This window comes from Oncorhynchus mykiss, chromosome 16 (genome assembly GCF_057628025.1).
Source record: "Oncorhynchus mykiss isolate SJ-2025 chromosome 16, ASM5762802v1, whole genome shotgun sequence".
NCBI lineage: Eukaryota > Metazoa > Chordata > Actinopteri > Salmoniformes > Salmonidae > Oncorhynchus > Oncorhynchus mykiss.
Genome location: NC_143037.1, coordinates 3,432,080 through 3,452,500, shown reverse-complemented (window position 1 = coordinate 3,452,500; position 20,421 = coordinate 3,432,080). Strand labels below are relative to the sequence as shown.

Genomic DNA, 20,421 nt, shown 5'->3' with positions numbered 1-20,421 from the left:
TAGTCAGGCTACAGAGCTGAGTAGGTTGTCTGAGATTAGATTAGTCAGGCTACACAGAGACAGACAATCTTTTTCCCCATTTTGTTATGTTACAGCCTTATTCTAAAATGGATTAAATACGTTTTTGTCCTCATCAAACTACACACTGTACCCCATAATGACATCACAATACCCCATAATGACATCACAATACCCCATAATGACATCACAATACCCCATAATGACATCACAATACCCCATAATGACATCACAATACCCCATAATGACATCACAGTACCCCATAATGACATCACAATACCCCATAATGACACAGCGAAAAAAAGGTTAAGATATTTTCGGGTGCTTTATTTATTTTTTAAAAGACAGAAATACACTATTTGCATACTTATTCGGACCTTTTGCTTTGAGACTCGACATGAAGCTCAGGTTCATCCTGTTTCCATCAATCATCCTTGAGATGTTTCTACAATTTGACTGGAATCCACCTGCTGTCAATCCAACATAATTTGGAAAGGCACACACCTGTCTATATAAAGGTCCCACAGTTGACAGCGCATGGCAGAGCAAAAACCAAACCATGAGGACGAAGGAATTGTCCGTAGAGCTCCAAGACAGGATTGTGTCGAGGCACAAATCTTTGGATGGGTACCAAAACAATTCTGCACCATTGAAGGTGCCCAAGAACACAGTGGCCTCCATCATTCTTAAATGGGAGAAGTTTGGAACCACCCAGACTCTTCATAGAGCTGGCCGCCCGGCGAAACTGAGGACAGAAGGGCCTTGGTCAGGGAGGTGAACAAGAACCCGATGGTCACATTGACAGAGTTCCAGAGTTCCTCTGTGGAGATGGGAGAACCTTGCAGAAGAACAACCATCTCTGCAGCATGCCACTCCAGACCTTTATGGTATTGTGGCCAGATGGAAACCACTCCTCAGTGAAATGCACATGACAGCCCGTTTGGAGTTTGCCAAAAGGCACCTAAAGGACTCTCAGACCATGAGAAACAAGATTCTCTGGTCTGATGAAACCAAGATTTAACTTTTTGGCCTGAATGTCAAGTAAGGAGGAAACCAGACACCATCCCTACGGTGAAGAATGGTGGTGGAGGCATCGTACTGTGGGGATGTTTTTCAGCAGCAGGAAATGGGAGACTAGTCTGGATCGAGGGAAAGATCAACGGAGCAAAGAACAAAGAGATATTTAATGAAAACCTGCTCCAGAGCGCTCAGGACCTCAGACTGGACCTCAACAGGACATCAACCCTAAGCACACAGCCAACACAATGCAGAAGAGGCTTCGGGACAAGTCTCTGAATATCCTTGAGTGGCCCAGTCCCGGACTCTAAACATATCTAGCATCTCTGGAGACGCTTGCTCGTCCAACCTGACAGAGCTTGAATGGATCGGCAGAGAAGAATGGGAGAAACTCCCCAAATACAGGTGTGCCAAGCTTGTAGCGTCATACCCAACAAAGTACTGAGGAAAGGTCTGAATACTTATTTTAAAACCTCTTAATAATAAGGATCGTACCCATTTTTTCAATTTTTGCCTAAAATGACATATCCAAATTTAACTGTCTGTAGCTCAGGACCTGAAGCAAGGATATGCATATTATAATGTAGTATAATATAATATAACACATTAGATCTGGTAAAATATAATACAAATAAATGCATGCATTTTATTTTTATTTATTTTTTAAATGATTATCTTTGAAATACAAGAGAAAGGCCATACTTTCAGATAGGAGTCTAGGTGTAATTTAGATGTTGGCCACTAGATGGCAGCAGTGTGTGTGTGTGTGCGCAAAGTTTCAGACTGATCCAGTGAAGAATTACATCACAGCACAATATTTTGTATCAAGTCTGCCAGGAGTTTGTCCAATGGGCCAAATTGGTCATTTGATACATTTTCAAGTACATAGAGAACAAACATGGTAATAAAAAATATATGTTTACACACTCCTAGGAATGCCATACATGATTGATCATTAAATTATATAATTATTATATTATATATATATATAATTATATATTATAAACTTTCACACATGAATGTGCTTGGTGGGTATGTAGCCAGACAGCAGTGGGGTAAAACTGTAGACACCAGTTTCTACATTTGAACATAAAAATGCATTTTATCAAACAAAACTTTGCTACATTTTATTCCCAGGATGACAAATCAGAGCCAGATTACTGAATGTAAGTACATTAATTACCTTCAGAGGTGAATGTATCAAACCAGTTGCTGTGATAGAAGTGTTTTGTTGTTGTGCACTCTACTCAAACAATAGCATGGTATTTTTTTCACTGTAATAGCTGCTGTTAATTGGCCACTGCAGTTAGATTAACATTAATTTAAGATTTCTGGCCATGTAAGACATGTCTATGTCCCGGAAAGTTGGCTGTTTACAACGTCATTCTAGTCACATTAGCGAACATTAGCAACAACCGTCAGGGTTTAGGGATTCCCATCCCGTAGAGGTTAATGTGTTTTTTTTTTTTATATTTATTTTATACATTTGCAAAACAGCTAAACAAATCTGTTCATGCTTTGTCATTATGGGATATTGTGTGTAGATTAATGGGGGGCGGGGGGTGTAATGTCTCCTGTCTAGCTACCAAGGGATTTACTCCGGCTCTTCTAGACAAACACACTGAAATTGAAAAAAATGAAAATGTCTAGGCCAGCTAAAGAAACGGTTAGGATTAGTGTTAGGCCTGCAAAAGATAGGGTTATGTTTAGGGTTAGGCCAGCTAAAAAAAGGGAAACCAGAGCCAGAGTAAGAGGGTGATGCAGAGCATTATGGGATATATTATGCTCTGTTTCTCAAGGGGCTTGTGCTGTGTTTCTGTGGAGATATCCTGTCTGGTTCTCATGTCTGTGGGGAGGCCTTAGTGTTTCACCTATGACCCCAACCTGCAAAATGTGGGGTGAGGGTTGAGACGGAGGGGAAGGGGGAGAGTGGAGCAGAGAAGTTGGGGTTGCGAGGCAAGGAGGAAGGGGGTGTTGAATGGTGGAGTTTACTGGGCAGACTTACACCCTTAGAAAATAAATTGCTATCTAGAACCTCATTTTTCAAGTGTTCTACTCCGCTAGCCAGCACCTTGCATAATTCGTTTCTTTCTCCTTATCTTGGTTGTCCTGCAGTGCAGTCTGGTGTGCTATGGTTAGATGTCAGGGGTTAGGACTAACTTGTCTTGGTTGTCCTGCAGTGCAGTCCGGTGTGCTACGGTTAGATGTCAGGGGTTAGGACTAACTTGTCTTGGTTGTCCTGCAGTGCAGTCTGGTGTGCTATGGTTAGATGTCAGGGGTTAGGACTAACTTGTCTTGGCTCTGCTGCCTGTCTCTTGAGGTGAACCAGGGAGGTTTAAGGTTAACACAGTAACAAACAGGTAAAACAGGCATGTACCTTGACTTGGCTGTCCTGAAGTGCTTTCTGTAGATGGGCTACTTGTCGATTGAGGTGCACCAGAGAGATTTCTTCTTTAAACACCTGACAGTTCAGCTTCATCTTATCCAGAAGACGAACCTCTGATCGCCTGTAAGGTAAAGATTACATAAACTCAGCAAAAAAAAAAGAAACGTCCTCTCACTGTGAACTGCATTTTATTTCAGCAAACTTAACGTGTAAATATTTGAATGAACATATGATTCAACAACTGAGACATAAACTGAACAAGTTCCACAGACATGTGACTAACATAAATTTTATAATGTGTCCCTGAACAGAGGGGGAGTTCAAAATCAAAAGTAACAGTCAGTATCTGGTGTGGCCACCAGCTGCATTAATTACTGCAGTGCATCTCCTCCTCATGGACTGCACCAGATTTGCCAGTTCTTGCTGTGAGATGTTACCCCACTCTTCCACCAAGGCACCTGAAAGTTCCTGGACATTTCTGGGGAGAATGGCCCTAGCCCTCACACTCCGATCCAACAGGTCCCAGACGTGCTCAATGGGATTGAGATCTGGGCTCTTCGCTGGCAATGGCAGAACACTGACATCCCTTTCTTGCAGGAAATCATGCACAGAACGAGTAGTATGGCTGTTGGCATTGTCATGCTGGAGGGTCATGTCAGGATGAGCCTGCAGGAAAGGTACCTTCGCTGTCATGCACAGCGTTGAGATTGCCTGCAATGACGCTCAGTCCGATGATGCTGTGACACACCACCCCAGACCATAACTTGGGCAGTTGTTGTTGCCATCCTGTACCTGTCCCTCAGGTGTGATGTTCGGATGTACCGATCCCGTGCAGGTGTTGTTACACGTGGTCTGCCACTGTGAGGACTATCAGCTGTCCGTCCTGTGTCCTTGTAGAGCCGTCTTAGGCGTCTCACAGTACGGACATTGCAATTTATTGCCCTGGCCACATCTGCAGTCCTCATGCCTCCTTGCAGCGTGCCTAAGGCACGTTCACACAGATGAGCAGGGACCCTGGGCATCTTTCTTTTGGTGTTTTCAGAGTCAGTAGAAAGGCCTCTTTAGTGTCCTAAGTTTTCATAACTGTGACATTAACTGCCTACCGTCTGTAAGCTGTTAGTGTCTTAACGACCGTTCCACAGTGCATGTTCATTGATTGTTTATGGTTCATTGAACAAGCATAGGAAACAGTGTTTAAACCCTTCACAATGAAGATCTGTGAAGTTATTTGGATTTTTACCATTCATATTTGAAAGACAGGGTCCTGAAAAAGGGACGTTTAATGTTTTGCTGAGATGATTATATTCCTTGGGACGGCAGGTGGTTAGAGCATTGGGCCAGTAACCGAAAGGTTGCTAGATTGAATCCCTGAGCTGACAAGGTTAAAAAACTGTATTTCCGCCCCCGAATAAGGCTGTTCCTAGGCTGTCATTGTAAATACGAATGTGTTCTTGCCTAATAATACAAAATATATACGCAAAAGATGAGGACATACATATATTATAACAAGTCATAAGCATCTCTGATCACCTGGATGACACAGTAAAGTAATGTTTACCAGGTAGTTACAGGGAGAAATTAAATTGTGTTTACCAGGCAGTTACAAGGAAGAAGGAAGAAAGGAAATAAGGAAGAAACAAAATAAAGTAATGTTTGCCAGGTACAGTGGCTTGTGAAAATATTCACCCCCTTGGCATTTTTCCTATTTTGTTGCCTTACAACCTGGAATTAAAAGTGATTTTTTTGGGAGGGGGTTGTATCATATGATTTACACAACATTTCTACCACTTCGAAGATGCAAAATAGTTTTTACTGTGAAACAGAGAAGAAATAAAAAGCAAAACTATTTACCCAAAGTCACTACTTTTTGGATGTACTTTTTGCAGCAATACCAGCTGCAAGTCTCTTGGGGTTTGTCTCTGTAAACTTGGCACGTCTAGCCACTGGGATATTTGCAAAACTACTCCGGCTCCTTCAAGTTGGATGGGTTCCTCTGGTGTACAGCAATCGATAAGTCATACCACAGATACCCAATTGAATTGAGGTCTGGGCTTTGACTAGGCCATTCCAAGATATTTAAATGTTTCCCCTTAAACCACTCGAGTGTTGCTTTAGATGTATGCTTAGGGTCATTGTCCTGCTGGAAGGTGAACCTCCATCCCAGTCTCAAATCTCTGGAGGACTGAAACAGGTTTCCCTCAATAATTTCCCTGCATTTTGCGCCATCCATCATACCTTAAATTCTGATCAGTTTCCCAGTTCCTGCCAATGAAAAACACCCCCACAGCATGATGCTGCCACTACCATGCCTCACTGTGGGGATGATGTTCTCGGGGTGATGAGAGGTGTTGGGTTTGCCCCAGACATAACGTTTTTCTTGATGGCCAAAAAGCTACATTTTAGTCTCATCCGACCAGAGTACCTTCTTCCATATGTTTGGGGAGTCTCCCACAGGCCTTTTTGGCGAACACCAGACATGTTTGCTTATTTTTTTCTTTAACCTCTCAGGGATCGTTCGGGACATGAGCGTCTCACCTCGTGAAACTGCAGGGCGCCAAATTCAAAACAACAGAAATCCCATAATTAAAATTGCTTAAACATAGAAGTATTTTACACCATTTTAAAGATAAACTTCTCGTTAATCCAACCACAGTGTCCGATTTCAAAAACGCTTTTCAACATAACGTGTCTGTGCCTCGACCTAGGTTGTGCAAAACTAAACATGGCGGTGTTCGCTTTAGCAATCTCACTGGAATAAAGACCTCCTCCATTCCTACCATTTATTGAAAGAGATTGTGACACCTCACATCTCAAAATAGGGCTCCTTAATGTTAGATCCCTCACTTCCAAGGCAGTTATAGTCAATGAACTAATCACGGATCATAATCTTGATGTGATTGGCCTGACAGAAACACGGCTTAAGCCTGATGAATTTACTGTGTTAAATGAGGCCTCACCTCCTGGTAACACTAGCGACCATATCCCCCGCTCATCCTGCCAAGGCGGAGGTGTTGCTAACATTTATGATAGAACATTTCAAAAAAATAAATAAACGACAACGTTTTCGTTCGGAGCCCTCGTCGACTCAGTGGGTTTTGTCCAACATGTCTCCGGATCTACTCACTGCCACAGTCATACTCTGGACCTAGTTTTGTCTCGTGGAATAAATGTTGTGGATCTTAATGTTTTTCCTCATAATCCTGGACTATCGGACCACCATTTTATTACGTTTGCAATCACAACAAATAATCTGCTCAGACCCCAACCAAGGACATACCACAAATTCTCAGACAACCCAAAGATTCCTAGATGCCCTTCCAGACTCCCTCCGCCAACCCAAGGACGTCAGAGTACAAAAATTAGTTAACCACCTAACTGAGGAACTCAATTGAACCTTGCGCAATAGCCTAGATGCAGTTGCACCCCTAAAAACTAAAAACATTTGTCATAAGAAACTAGCTCCCTGGTATACAGATAATACCCGAGCCCTGAAGAAAAGCTTCCAGAAAATTGGAACGGAAATGGCGCCACACCAAACTGGAAGTCTTCCGACTAGCTTGGAAAGACAGTACCGTGGTGTATTGAAGAGCCCTCACTGCTGCTCCACCAAACTGGAAGTCTTCCGACTAGCTTGGAAAGACAGTACCGTGGTGTATCGAAGAGCCCTCACTGCTGCTCCACCAAACTGGAAGTCTTCCGACTAGCTTGGAAAGACAGTACCGTGGTGTATCGAAGAGCCCTCACTGCTGCTCCACCAAACTGGAAGTCTTCCGACTAGCTTGGGAAGACAGTACCGCGGTGTATTGAAGAGCCCTCACTGCTGCTCCACCAAACTGGAAGTCTTCCGACTAGCTTGGAAAGACAATACCGTGGTGTATCGAAGAGCCCTCACTGCTGCTCGATCATCCTATTTTTCCAACTTAATTGAGGAAAATAAGAACAATCCAAAATACATAAACACTTTCTGGGTTTTTTGTTTTATTTTTTTAAACAACTAATTTGATGTATGAGTGAGTGCGGTGGTTGATTTGAAATATGAGAAAGTGTTAAAGATGGGTTCTTTCAACAGCTTTCACTTTTTTTCACACCAGAGTCGCTTTTCACACCACATATTGTGAATGTCACCATGAATTTGTATTTATTTGAACCTGTATTTAACTAGGAAAGTCAGTTATGAACTAATTACTCTTTACAATGATGGCCTACCCTGGCCAAACCCTAACCTGGACAACGCTGGGCCAATTGTGCCCCGCCATATGGGACTCCCGATCACATCCGGTTGTGATGCAGCATTGGAATCGAACCAGGGTCTATAGTTACGCCTCTAGCATTGAGGTGTAGTGCCTTAGACTGATGTGCCACTTGGGAGCCCAAATATGCCTGATAAACTTCCATTTCAATGAGTATGGACTCATCCTGAACATTGTGTGACAATTTGTATTGGTTGGGAACATATGACAACCTGTATGAAGTTTTTAATTTTTTTAAAAAGGTTTAGTCTACCGGAGACCACAAATGCTTGTCTCAAACATCACTATTAGACCTACTAATATGTTGTCCGTAATAGGGTGTCAGGGAGCTTAGTTGGAGAGGTAAGCCTGAAACCAGAAGTTGGCCAGCTCTATTCCCATCAGTACATATCAGCCCTGTACTACATCTGAGAGACCAATATGACACAACCTAATTGTTTCTGCGATCCAATGCATCTCACATAAAAGTGACATTTTCTTTGGCGCATTGCATTATGGGAACAATTGTTTTGTTATGAACATACTCATTCCTGCGAACGGCTGTGTTTCTCATGGACTCTCGGAGGCTCTTTAGACTGTGTCTCTTGTCCCTGAGCAGTCCCAGAGCCAGCCCAAGGCGCTGCTTCAGCTCTGGGGATCTCAGCCCTGACACATCCACCTCCCCATCCATTCTCTTCAGCTCTGAACAGAATGCTACCAGCCCGTGGTGGATCTCCTGAACCTAGGGTGAACATTAGGAATAAACAAATAGTTAAAGGCCCCTAGATGCTATGCTACTATATGCTAGCAGTAGGCTACCAGGCCGTGGTGGATCTCCTGAACCGTGGGGTCAACATTAGGAGTCAACAATGAACTAAAGGCTCCAAGATGCTATCCTACTATATGTTAGCAGTAGGCTACCAGGCCGTGGTGGATCTCCTGAACCATGGGGTCAACATTAGGAGTCAACAATGAATTAAAGGCCCCTAGATGCTATGCTACTACATGCTAGCAGTAGGCTACCAGGCCGTGGTGGATCTCCTGAACCGTGGGGTCAACATTAGGAGTCAACAATGAACTAAAGGCTCCAAGATGCTATCCTACTATATGTTAGCAGTAGGCTACCAGGCCGTGGTGGATCTCCTGAACCATGGGGTCAACATTAGGAGTCAACAATGAATTAAAGACCCCTAGATGCTATGCTGCTATATGCTAGCAGTAGGCTACCACGCTGTGGTGGATCTCCTGAACCATGAGGTCAACATTAGGAGTCAACAATGAATTAAAGACCCCTAGATGCTATGCTACTATATGCTAGCAGTAGGCTACCAGGCCGTGGTGGATCTCCTGAACCATGGGGTCAACATTAGGAGTCAACAATGAACTAAAGGCCCCTAGATGCTATGCTACTATATGCTAGCAGTAGGCTACCAGGCCGTGGTGGATCTCCTGAACCATGGGGTCAACATTAGGAGTCAACAATGAACTAAAGGCCCCTAGATGCTATGCTACTATATGCTAGCAGTAGGCTACCAGACTGTGGTGGATCTCCTGAACCATTGGGTCAACATTAGGAGTCAACAATGAACTAAAGGCCCCTAGATGCTATGCTACTATATGCTAGCAGTAGGCTACCAGGCCGTGGAGGATCTCCTTAACCATGGGGTCAACATTAGGAGTCAACAAAGAAGACGAAGAAGACAATGTTACTGGATGATTAATAATACTCTACTTTATTTCACCTGCAGGATGACGTTCTGTAGAGAGTCCACCTGTTCATTGAGTTCGCGTATCTTTTCCTCTTTACCTGGCTGGCTGACCCCTTGTACCTGGCGGGTTTGATTGACTGGACCGTTGCCAAGGGACCCATTGAAAGAAGGAGCTGGGGATTGGGGCTTGACAACACCTTTAGGTTTATCCTGGTGGGTTTTAAAAAAAGAAGATAATTAGTTCACAACCCAAAGTCTTTTACACAAGCCATAAAAGACTAGCTAGAAGTATCTAGTATCAGACAGAACAGTAGTAGATCAGTAGTATCTATTGTCAGACAGAACAGTTGTAGATCAGAAGTCTCTAGTATCAGACAGACCAGCAGTAGATCAGTAGTCTCTAGTGACACTACTGACTACTGATCTACTGCTGTTCTGTCTGACACTAGAGACTACTGATCTACTGCTGTTCTGTGCTGTCTGACACTAGAGACTACTGATCTACTGCCGTTCTGTCCTGTCTGACAATATAGACTACTGATCTACTGCTGTTCTGAATGACACTAGAGACTACTGATCTGCTGCTGTTCTGTCTGACACTAGAGACTACTGATCTACTGCTGTTCTGTTTGGCAATAGAGACTACTGATCTGCTGCTGTTCTGTCTGACACTAGAGACTACTATTCTAATGCTGTTCTGTTCTGTTTGGCAATAGAGCGTACTGTCAGTGACTTCAACAACACTGTTCTTTGTGACAGTAGACTCAGCTGTCTGTTGCATTGAGAAACACTGTTCTGTTTGGCATTAGAACATGTTGTCTGTGACTAGTATGACTGTAAATTGTAAGTGGCAATGGCTTGCAAGTCTTACCTTTTTGCACAGATACAACTCTAGATATTTGTTCTCTGAGCTTGCCAAGTCAACTATCTGCAGGTCTGATGACAGCTCCTCTGAAGAACCTTCAAAGCACAGACGTAAACATAATTTATTGTCATCTGTCAATGATATGGCCATTAATATTATACAGTACGTCACACCCCTACTAAAGCCGTAGGCTGGTCCCAGATCTGTTTGTGCTGTCTTGTCATCTCCTATAGTCGTTGTCAATGTTTGGCGTGGCAATGGCTAGGAGTTAGCTCTACAGCACAAACAGATCTGGGACCAGTCTAGTGTAACCCTATACTACAAGACCTGAAGAGGTCTTTGTCTTCAGCCAGTCAGCCTCAGCCAGCGTGTTAGTCAGTCAGCCAGTCATTCAGCCAGCCAGCCAGTCAGCCAGTCAGCCAGCCATTCAGCCAGTCAGCCAGTCAGCCAGTTAGCCAGTTAGCCAGTCAGCCAGTCAGCCAGTCAGCCAGTCAGCCAGTTAGCCAGTTAGCCAGTCATTCAGCCAGTCAGCCAGTCATTCAGCCAGCCAGCCATTCAGCCAGTCAGCCAGCCATTCAGCCAGTCAGCCAGTCATTCAGTCAGCCAGCCATTCAGCCAGTCAGCCAGCCATTCAGCCAGTCAGCCATTCAGCCAGCCAGCCATTCAGCCAGTCAGCCAGCCAGCCATTCAGCCAGTCAGCCAGTCAGCCAGTTAGCCAGTTAGCCAGTCATTCAGCCAGTCTGTCAGTCAGTCATTCCATCATTCATACAATGAGTGGTTAACACAGACCTGGTTTGTCTGTGAGGCTGAAGAGGTCCTTGTCCTCGGTCATTCCTAGCATCCTTAGACAGGACTCCATCACCTTCCCCACCGTGGTTTCCCTGGGGGTCCGCAGGTGGACTATCTGCACCGACGCTGAATCAAACACCATGACATTATGATCAGGGGCAGACCATATGGAATCACTAGCTAGTTGTATAGTGCAAGTTATAGTGCCAGTAAAATGACCAGCCCTGAGATATACAGAAGTAATGCACACATTGGTTCTTAACAGATTTAATATCAAGAAACCATTTATGGTGATCTCCATCAGCAGAGAGGTCCTCTGGTTCATAGGGTTTGGGCTTTTGCATCTATTACAAGGAGAAAGGAAAATACACACCTGGGTCATATTGACAGAATAGAATATAGAACAGAATAGAATATAATAGAATATAGAACAGAATATAATATAATAGAATATAGAACAGAATAGAATAGAATAGAATAGAATATAGAACAGAATACAATACAGAATATAATAGAATATAGAATATTATAGAATATAGAACAGAATAGAATATAATAGAATATAGAATATAGAACAGAATACAATATAGAACAGAATAGAATATAATAGAATATAGAATATTATAGAATATAGAACAGAATAGAATATAATAGAATATAGAATATAGAACAGAATACAATATAGAACAGAATACAATACAGAATATAATAGAATATAGAATATTATAGAATATAGAACAGAATAGAATATAATAGAATATAGAATATAGAACAGAATACAATATAGAACAGAATAGAATATAATAGAATATAGAACAGAATAGAAAATAGAACAGAATAGAATATATTAGTGCCAGCAGCATACCACCCTGCATACCACTGCGGGCTTGCTTCTGAAGCTAAGCAGGGTTGGTCCTGGTCGGTCCCTGGATGGGAGACCAGATGCTGCTGGAAGTGATGTTGGAGGCACTCTTTCCTCTGGTCTAAAAAATACCCCAATGCCCCAGGGCAGTGATTGGGGACACTGCCCTGTGTAGGTCTTTCGGATGGGACGTTAAATGGGTGTCCTGACTCTCTGAGGTCATTAAAGATCCCATGGCACTTATCGTAAGAGTAGGGGTGTTAACCCCAGTGTCCTGGCTAAATTCCCAATCTGGCCCTCAAACCATCAAGGTCACCTAATAATCCCCAGTTCACGATAGGCTCATTCATCCCCCTCCTCCTCTCCCCTGTAACTATTCCCCAGGTAGTTGCTGTAAATGAGAACGTTTTCTCAGTCAACTAACCTGGTAAAATAACGGATACAATTTTTAAACGAATATAGAATAGAATAGAATCTAGAACAGAATATAATACAATATTGATCAGCATATAGAATATAATAGAATATAGATCACAATAGAATATAATAGAATATAGAACAGAATAGAATATAATAGAATATAGAACAGAATAGAATAGAATATAGAACAGAATATAATAGAAAATAGAACAGCATATAGAATATAATAGATTATAGAACAGAATAAAATATAATAGAACATAGAACAGAATAGAATATAATAGAATATAGAACAGAATAGAATATAATAGAATATAGAACAGAATAGAATATAATAGAATATAATAGAATATAATAGAATATAGAACAGAATAGAATATAATAGAATATAGAACAGAACAGAATATAATAGAATATAGAACAGAACAGAATATAATAGAATATAGAACAGAATATAATAGAATATAGAACAGAATAGAATATAATAGAATATAGAACAGAATAGAATATAATAGAATATAGAACAAAATATAATATAATGTATAACAGAATAGAAAATAATAGAATATAGAACAAAATAGAATGATGGGTCAGTACTGAGAGTAGCTAGGCGTACATACCTGAATTTAAAGGATTTTGTTTGATTCATGTTGAGGCAGCTTACACGTTGGAAGGACTTTGATTGGCTCATGGCCACCAATGCTGCTGTGAATTTCTCTACGTTGTTAGGACCAACAGTTTCTATGAGGAGAGAATACAGTTGGCTTGATGGAGGATTGGGGGAGTTACATTGAAAAGCCCTTTGATCATCTGGAAAAAGGCCATATAAATCCAATCCATTATTATCTGTATTACTTATGTTCAGTTGACACGCTCAACAATAAAGGGAAAGGTGTGATTGATTGATGGGTTGGTTGACTGATTGATTGACTGATCGGCAGATAGATTGATAGATAGATGGATCGTCTAATCGATTAACCCCCCCCCCCAAAAAAAAAGTGTCACACACACTGGATAGGTGCAGTGTAATGTGTTGTTTTACAGGGTCAGTCATAGTAGTATGATAGGTGTTGTTTTACAGGGTCAGCCATAGTAGTATGATAGGTGTTGTTTTACAGGGTCAGCCATAGTAGTATGATAGGTGTTGTTTTACAGGGTCAGTCATAGTAGTATGATAGGTGTTGTTTTACAGGGTCAGTCATAGTAGTATGATAGGTGTTGTTTTACAGGGTCAGCCATAGTAGTATGATAGGTGTTGTTTTACAGGGTCAGTCATAGTAGTATGATAGGTGTTGTTTTACAGGGTCAGTCATAGTAGTATGATAGGTGTTGTTTTACAGGGTCAGTCATAGTAGTATGATAGGTGTTGTTTTACAGGGTCAGTCATAGTAGTACAGAACCCCTGGAGCAAATTAAGGTTTAAGTGCCTTGCTCAAGGGCACATCAACAGATTGTTCACCTTGTCAGCTCAGGCATTTGAACCAGCCACCTTTCAGTTACTGGCCCAATGATCTAACTGCTTGGCTACCTGCCACCCGGGTTGGAAGTGATGACAGATCGATTGATCAGCTGATTAATTGATCATACCCAACAGGGAGTCCAGTCTCTGTGAGGTGGTGCTGGGCGGGTGTAGCTCTCTGTAAACAGCTGATAGGAGCTGCTCTCTCTCCTCCAGACTGGAGATGTGAAGAACCTCCAGGGTCGTCAGGTCTATTGAGGTTATATCAGTTCCACACAGCTCTGCCTCTGTCAGGGGTCAGGGGTCAGGAACAGAAGAGATCAGAGATCAGCCCCCATGGAACCCCCCCCCAAACAGCCCTCATAGAACCCCAAACCTGTCCCCATGGAAACCCAAAACAGTCCAAAAAAAATGATTCAGCTCCCTCAAATATGGAACCCACAACTGACCACGTAGAACCCGGAAACAGTCGGAATGAAACCTTGCATGAACATTTACAAGTTCGTACTTTTACAATGACATCTTTTCAAAAAGATTCTAGAACCTGTAGAGAAAAATCATTCATTCAACATACATTTCCTAAATAGGATGTCATTATAGTCTGAGAAAAAAGTTAATCTACGTTGTAGAAAAATATGTTTTAAGATAAGCAAATTGGCAAAGTCAGCATGGAATGTTTTGGGGAAGATAAAAGAAGAAGAGATTATGCAATAGAGATGGGAGAGGAGAGGGACTGGAGGATAGGAGAGAAGAGAGGGGAGGAGGGGGGGGAGAGGAGGAGGAGGAGGAGAGAGGAGGAAGAGGAGAGAGAGGAGGAGGAGAGAGAGGAGGAAGGGGAAGAAGAGGAGAGACAGGAGGAGGAGGAGAGAGGATGAGAGAGAGGAGGAGGGTGAAGAGAAGGAGAGAGGAGCGAGAGGAGGAGAGAGAGGAGGAGGGAAGAGAGAGAGGATTTTTTTAAGAATATACAACTTGCACACTGAATAATGATTTAGCTTTAGTCTTAGTCTTAGCCTTAGCCTTAGCCTTTAGTCTTAGTCTTAGTCTTAGTCTTAGTGTTAGTCTTAGCCTTAGTCTTAGCCTTAGCCTTAGCCTTAGTCTTAGTCTTAGCCTTAGCCTTTAGTCTTAGCCTTAGCCTTAGCCTTAGCCTTAGCCTTAGCCTTAGCCTTTAGTCTTAGTCTTAGTCTTAGTGTTAGTCTTAGCCTTAGTCTTAGCCTTAGTCTTAGCCTTAGCTTTAGTCTTAGTCTTAGTCTTAGCCTTAGCTTTAGCCTTTAGTCTTAGCCTTTAGCCTTAGTCTTAGCCTTTAGTCTTAGCCTTTAGCCTTTAGTCTTAGCCTTTAGTCTTAGCCTTAGCCTTAGCCTTAGCCTTTAGTCTTAGCCTTAGCCTTAGCCTTAGCCTTTAGTCTTAGCCTTAGCCTTAGCCTTAGCCTTTAGTCTTAGCCTTAGCCTTAGCCTTTAGTCTTAGTCTTAGCCTTTAGTCTTAGCCTTAGCCTTAGCCTTTAGTCTTAGTCTTAGCCTTAGCCTTAGCCTTAGTCTTAGTCTTAGCCTTAGCCTTTAGTCTTAGTCTTAGCCTTAGCCTTTAGCCTTAGCCTTTAGCCTTAGTCTTAGCCTTTAGTCTTAGCCTTTAGCCTTAGTCTTAGCCTTTAGTCTTAGCCTTAGCCTTAGCCTTTAGTCTTAGCCTTAGCCTTAGCCTTAGCCTTAGCCTTTAGTCTTAGCCTTAGCCTTAGCCTTTAGTCTTAGCCTTAGCCTTAGCCTTAGCCTTTAGTCTTAGCCTTAGCCTTAGCCTTTAGTCTTAGTCTTAGCCTTAGCCTTTAGTCTTAGTCTTAGCCTTAGCCTTAGCCTTAGTCTTAGTCTTAGCCTTAGCCTTTAGTCTTAGTCTTAGTCTTAGCCTTAGCCTTTAGCCTTAGTCTTAGTCTTAGCCTTAGCCTTTAGCCTTAGCCTTTAGTCTTAGTCTTAGTCTTAGCCTTAGACTTTAGCCTTAGTCTTAGTCTTAGCCTTAGCCTTTAGCCTTAGCCTTTAGTCTTAGTCTTAGTCTTAGTCTTAGCCTTAGCCTTTAGCCTTAGTCTTAGTCTTAGCCTTTAGTCTTAGCCTTAGCCTTAGCCTTTAGTCTTAGTCTTAGCCTTTAGTCTTAGCCTTAGCCTTAGCCTTTAGTCTTAGTCTTAGCCTTAGCCTTAGCCTTAGTCTTAGTCTTAGCCTTAGCCTTTAGTCTTAGTCTTAGCCTTAGCCTTTAGCCTTAGCCTTTAGCCTTAGTCTTAGCCTTTAGTCTTAGCCTTTAGCCTTAGTCTTAGCCTTTAGTCTTAGCCTTAGCCTTAGCCTTTAGTCTTAGCCTTAGCCTTAGCCTTAGCCTTTAGTCTTAGCCTTAGCCTTAGCCTTTAGTCTTAGCCTTAGCCTTAGCCTTAGCCTTTAGTCTTAGCCTTAGCCTTAGCCTTTAGTCTTAGTCTTAGCCTTAGCCTTTAGTCTTAGTCTTAGCCTTAGCCTTAGCCTTAGTCTTAGTCTTAGCCTTAGCCTTTAGTCTTAGTCTTAGTCTTAGCCTTAGCCTTTAGCCTTAGTCTTAGTCTTAGCCTTAGCCTTTAGCCTTAGCCTTTAGTCTTAGTCTTAGTCTTAGCCTTAGACTTTAGCCTTAGTCTTAGTCTTAGCCTTAGCCTTTAGCCTTAGCCTTTAGTCTTAGTCTTAGTCTTAGTCTTAGCCTTAGCCTTTAGCCTTAGTCTTAGTCTTAGCCTTAGCCTTTAGCCTTAGCCTTTAGTCTTAGCCTTAGCCTTAGCCTTAGCCTTTAGTCTTAGTCTTAGTCTTAGCCTTAGCCTTAGCCTTTCGTCTTAGCCTTAGCCTTTAGTCTTAGCCCATGTGAAAAAAAGTAGTATAAAAACATAATAATGAATTATATACAGATATGACATAATAATGAATTATATATACATATATATAACATAATAATGAATTATATACAGATATTACATAATAATGAATTATATACAGATATGACATAATAATGAATTATATACAGATATGACATAATAATGAATTATATACAGATATGACATAATAATGAATTATATACAGATATGACATAATAATGAATTATATACAGATATGACATAATAATGAATTATATATACATATATATAACATTATAATGAATTATATACAGATATGACATAATAATGAATTATATACAGATATGACATAATAATGAATTATATATACATATATATAGCATAATAATGAATTATATACAGATATGACATAATAATGAATTATATATACATATATATAACATTATAATGAATTATATACAGATATGACATAATAATGAATTATATACAGATATGACATAATAATGAATTATATACAGATATGACATAATAATGTGTGTGTGTGTGCGGTGTGTGTGTGTGTGCGGTGTGTGTGTGTGCGGTGTGTGTGTGTGCGGTGTGTGTGTGTTTGTGTGCGGTGTGTGTGTGTGCGGTGTGTGTGTTACCTCTGATGTAGGTAAGGCATTTGTGCAGGCCGATGCTGCTGAACCATTGGCAGACTTCTTCAGTGTTGAACTCTCCAAGAGGTTTAGCTCCCTGTCTGTCTGAGTCCTGTGCCACACAAACACACACACACACACACACATACACACGCACACGCACACGCACGCATTCACGAACATAGAGGTCAATACTTTAATCAATTTCCTATTTTCATAATGATGTGTGTCTGTGTTCTAATGTACTATAAGTTACGCTGTTACCTTGCATTTGGTCTACCGATCTACACAACCGGCGCTAGGAGGGCGTTATTAATGTTTGTTCAGACGAGGGATCCAAAGTCAATACAAAGCATCCTTTGATAGAATGGGGAAAATGCGATCATGTCAATTTTTAATGTGTTCCCTGACATTAAAAAATGGATTGTGATTTGGCCTGCAGTGGAACACCTGCTTCCAGCAGCAGAATTGGCAAGGCATCTATAATAATCTTAGTTGAAGTGTAGTGGGTGTGTGTGTGTGTGTGTGTGTGTGTGTGTGTGTGTGTGTGTGTGTGTGTGTGCGTGTGCGTGTGCGCGTGCGCGTGTGTGTGTGTTTGTGTAATCATAGGAGTTGAAGTGTGTGGTTTTGGCACCTTTGGTGATATCATTTCTCCTACAGTCCAATATAATTGTGCAGCGTTTTAGGAAATGAACAACTATTACTTCATCATTTTACTGCAAATTTTTTCGACATCGTATTTCAGTCACTTTATCCCTGAATCAGTTCTCTTTGTCCTCCTCTGATGTACAAATTGATATATAATATTTGACATTATGTGCAGAAGGCGATTGAGAAAAATAATGGGTCAGTTGCTATTATGCTTGAACGCAATTTATCAATTTTGATTCCTGAAAATGTTGGACAGGAAACATACGTTTTTGAACACCTTCTCGTTCTCGTTTTTACTATTTTCTACATTGTAGGCTAATTGTGAAGACGTCAAAACTACGAACTAACACATATGGAATCATGTAGTAACCAAAAAAGTGTTGAATAAATCAAAAATATATTTTATATTTTAAGATTATTCAAAGTATTTGATATTTATGAACATGAAACATGAAACATTGATACAGAATATCAACAGACAAGAACAGCTCAAGTACAGAACTACACAATTAAATGTAAAAGGCACATGTAGCATATAGCATATAACATATAACATATAACACATCTAGAAAACTATCTGGGTCAAATAGGGGAGAGGCGTTGTGCCGTGAGGTGCTATTTGACCTGTTTTTTGAAACCAGTTTTGCTGTTTATTTGAGCAATAGGAGATGGGAGTTCCATGCAATAAGGGCTCTCTCTATATAATACTGTACGCTTTCTTGAATTTGTTCTGGATTTGGGGACTATGAAAAGACCCCTGGTGGCATGTCTGGTGGGATAAGAGCTGTGTTTAAGTTGACTATGCAAACTATTTGGGATTTCCAACACAATAATGTTTCTCATGAAAAGAAGAAGTGATGCAGTCAGTCTCTCCTCAACTCTTAACCAAGAGAGACGGGCATCAATAGTATTTATATCAGCCCTCTGATTACAATTAAGAGCAAACGTGCCGCTCTGATCTGGGCCAGCTGCAGCTTTCCTTGCAGAACTGGACCACACGACTGAACAATAAACTAGAGCCTGCAGAACTTGCTTTTTGGAGTGTGGTGTCAAAAAAAATCTGAGTATCTCTTTATTACGGCCCAGACCTCTCCCCATCTTTGCAACCATTGAATCTATATGTTTTGACCATGACAGTTTACAATCTAAGGTAACGCCAAGTAATGTAGGCTCCTCAACTTGTTCAACAGCAGATTAGTACCAAATACAGTGCTCTTAGTTTTAGATGAGTTCAGGACCAGTTTATTACTGGCCACCCATTCCAAATCAGACTGCAACTCTTTGTTAAGGGACTTCATTAGCTGTGGTTGATGATGCGTATATGGTTGAATCATCAGCAAACATAGACACTCATGCTTTGCTGAATGCCAGTGGCAGGTCATTGGTAAAAATAGAAATGAGTAGAGAGCCTAGAGAGCTGCCCTGCGGTACACCACACTTTAAATGTTTGACATTAGAGAAGCTTCCATTAATGAAAACCCTTTGAGTTCTATTAGATAGATAGCTCTGAATCCACAATATGGCAGAGGTTGAAAAGCCATAACACATACTTTAGGTTTTTTCAACAACAGGTCATGGTCAATAATATCAAAGGCTGCATTGAAATCTAACAGTACAGCTCCCACAATATTCTTATTATCAATTTCTTTCAACCAATTGTCAGTCATTTTTGTCAGTGAGTTATGTAAGTTATTTTTAAAGATCCTTACTGTCATTTTATTTTTTTGTAATTTGAAAGAGATTTCTAAGTCTTTTTGTAAATGATCGTAAAGCCCAATATGGATTTCTATCTGACAGAGAATAATAATAGTGGTTGTTTCGGTTGGGAAGATGACACCATGGCAAATGACACCACCAAGCTTCACTGTGGGGTGATGAGATGTGTTGGGTTTGCACCAGACATAGTGTTTTCCATGTTGAGTGCCCTTCTCTATAAGCATGCTAAAAGTCTGAAAATGTATTGTATTTGATCATACACAATTTTTTTCAACAGTTTGCTAAGAGCTGGCAGCAAGCTGATAGGTCTGCTGTTAGAACCAGTAAAGGCTGCTTTAACACTCTTGGGTAGTGGAATGACTTTGGCTTCCCTCCAGACCTGAGGACAAAGACTTTCCTCTAGGCTCAGATTACAGATATGACAGATAGGAGTGGCTATAGAGTCAGCTACCATCCTCAGTAGGAGTGGCTATAGAGTCAGCTACCATCCTCAGTAGGAGTGGCTATAGAGTCAGCTACCATCCTCAGTAGGAGTGGCTATAGAGTCAGCTACCATCCTCAGTAGGAGTGGCTATAGACTCAGCCACCATCCTCAGTAGGTGTGGCTATAGTCAGCTACCATCCTCAGTAGGAGTGGCTATAGAGTCAGCTACCATCCTCAGTAGGAGTGGCTATAGAGTCAGCTACCATCCTCAGTAGGAGTGGCTATAGAGTCAGCTACCATCCTCAGTAGGAGTGGCTATAGAGTCAGCCACCATCCTCAGTAGGAGTGGCTATAGAGTCAGCTACCATCCTCAGTAGGAGTGGCTATAGAGTCAGACACCATCCTCAGTAG

General features: G+C 41.4%; 1 protein-coding gene across 1 annotated transcript in view; it reads right to left on the bottom strand.

Annotated features, from left to right (window-relative positions):
• Positions 1–20,421, bottom strand: part of LOC118939498 (uncharacterized) — a 109,657-nt gene that overhangs the window by 15,641 nt on the left and 73,595 nt on the right. Inside the window, exons 4-12 of the mRNA XM_036945979.2 lie at positions 17,226–17,331; positions 13,883–14,041; positions 12,916–13,036; positions 11,296–11,357; positions 11,014–11,139; positions 10,231–10,319; positions 9,393–9,569; positions 8,196–8,392; positions 3,413–3,542 (exon numbers count right to left, since the gene is read on the bottom strand). Of these exons, the coding sequence (XP_036801874.2) occupies positions 3,413–3,542; positions 8,196–8,392; positions 9,393–9,569; positions 10,231–10,319; positions 11,014–11,139; positions 11,296–11,357; positions 12,916–13,036; positions 13,883–14,041; positions 17,226–17,331 (1,167 nt within the window). The remainder of the gene's footprint in view (positions 1–3,412; positions 3,543–8,195; positions 8,393–9,392; positions 9,570–10,230; positions 10,320–11,013; positions 11,140–11,295; positions 11,358–12,915; positions 13,037–13,882; positions 14,042–17,225; positions 17,332–20,421) is intronic.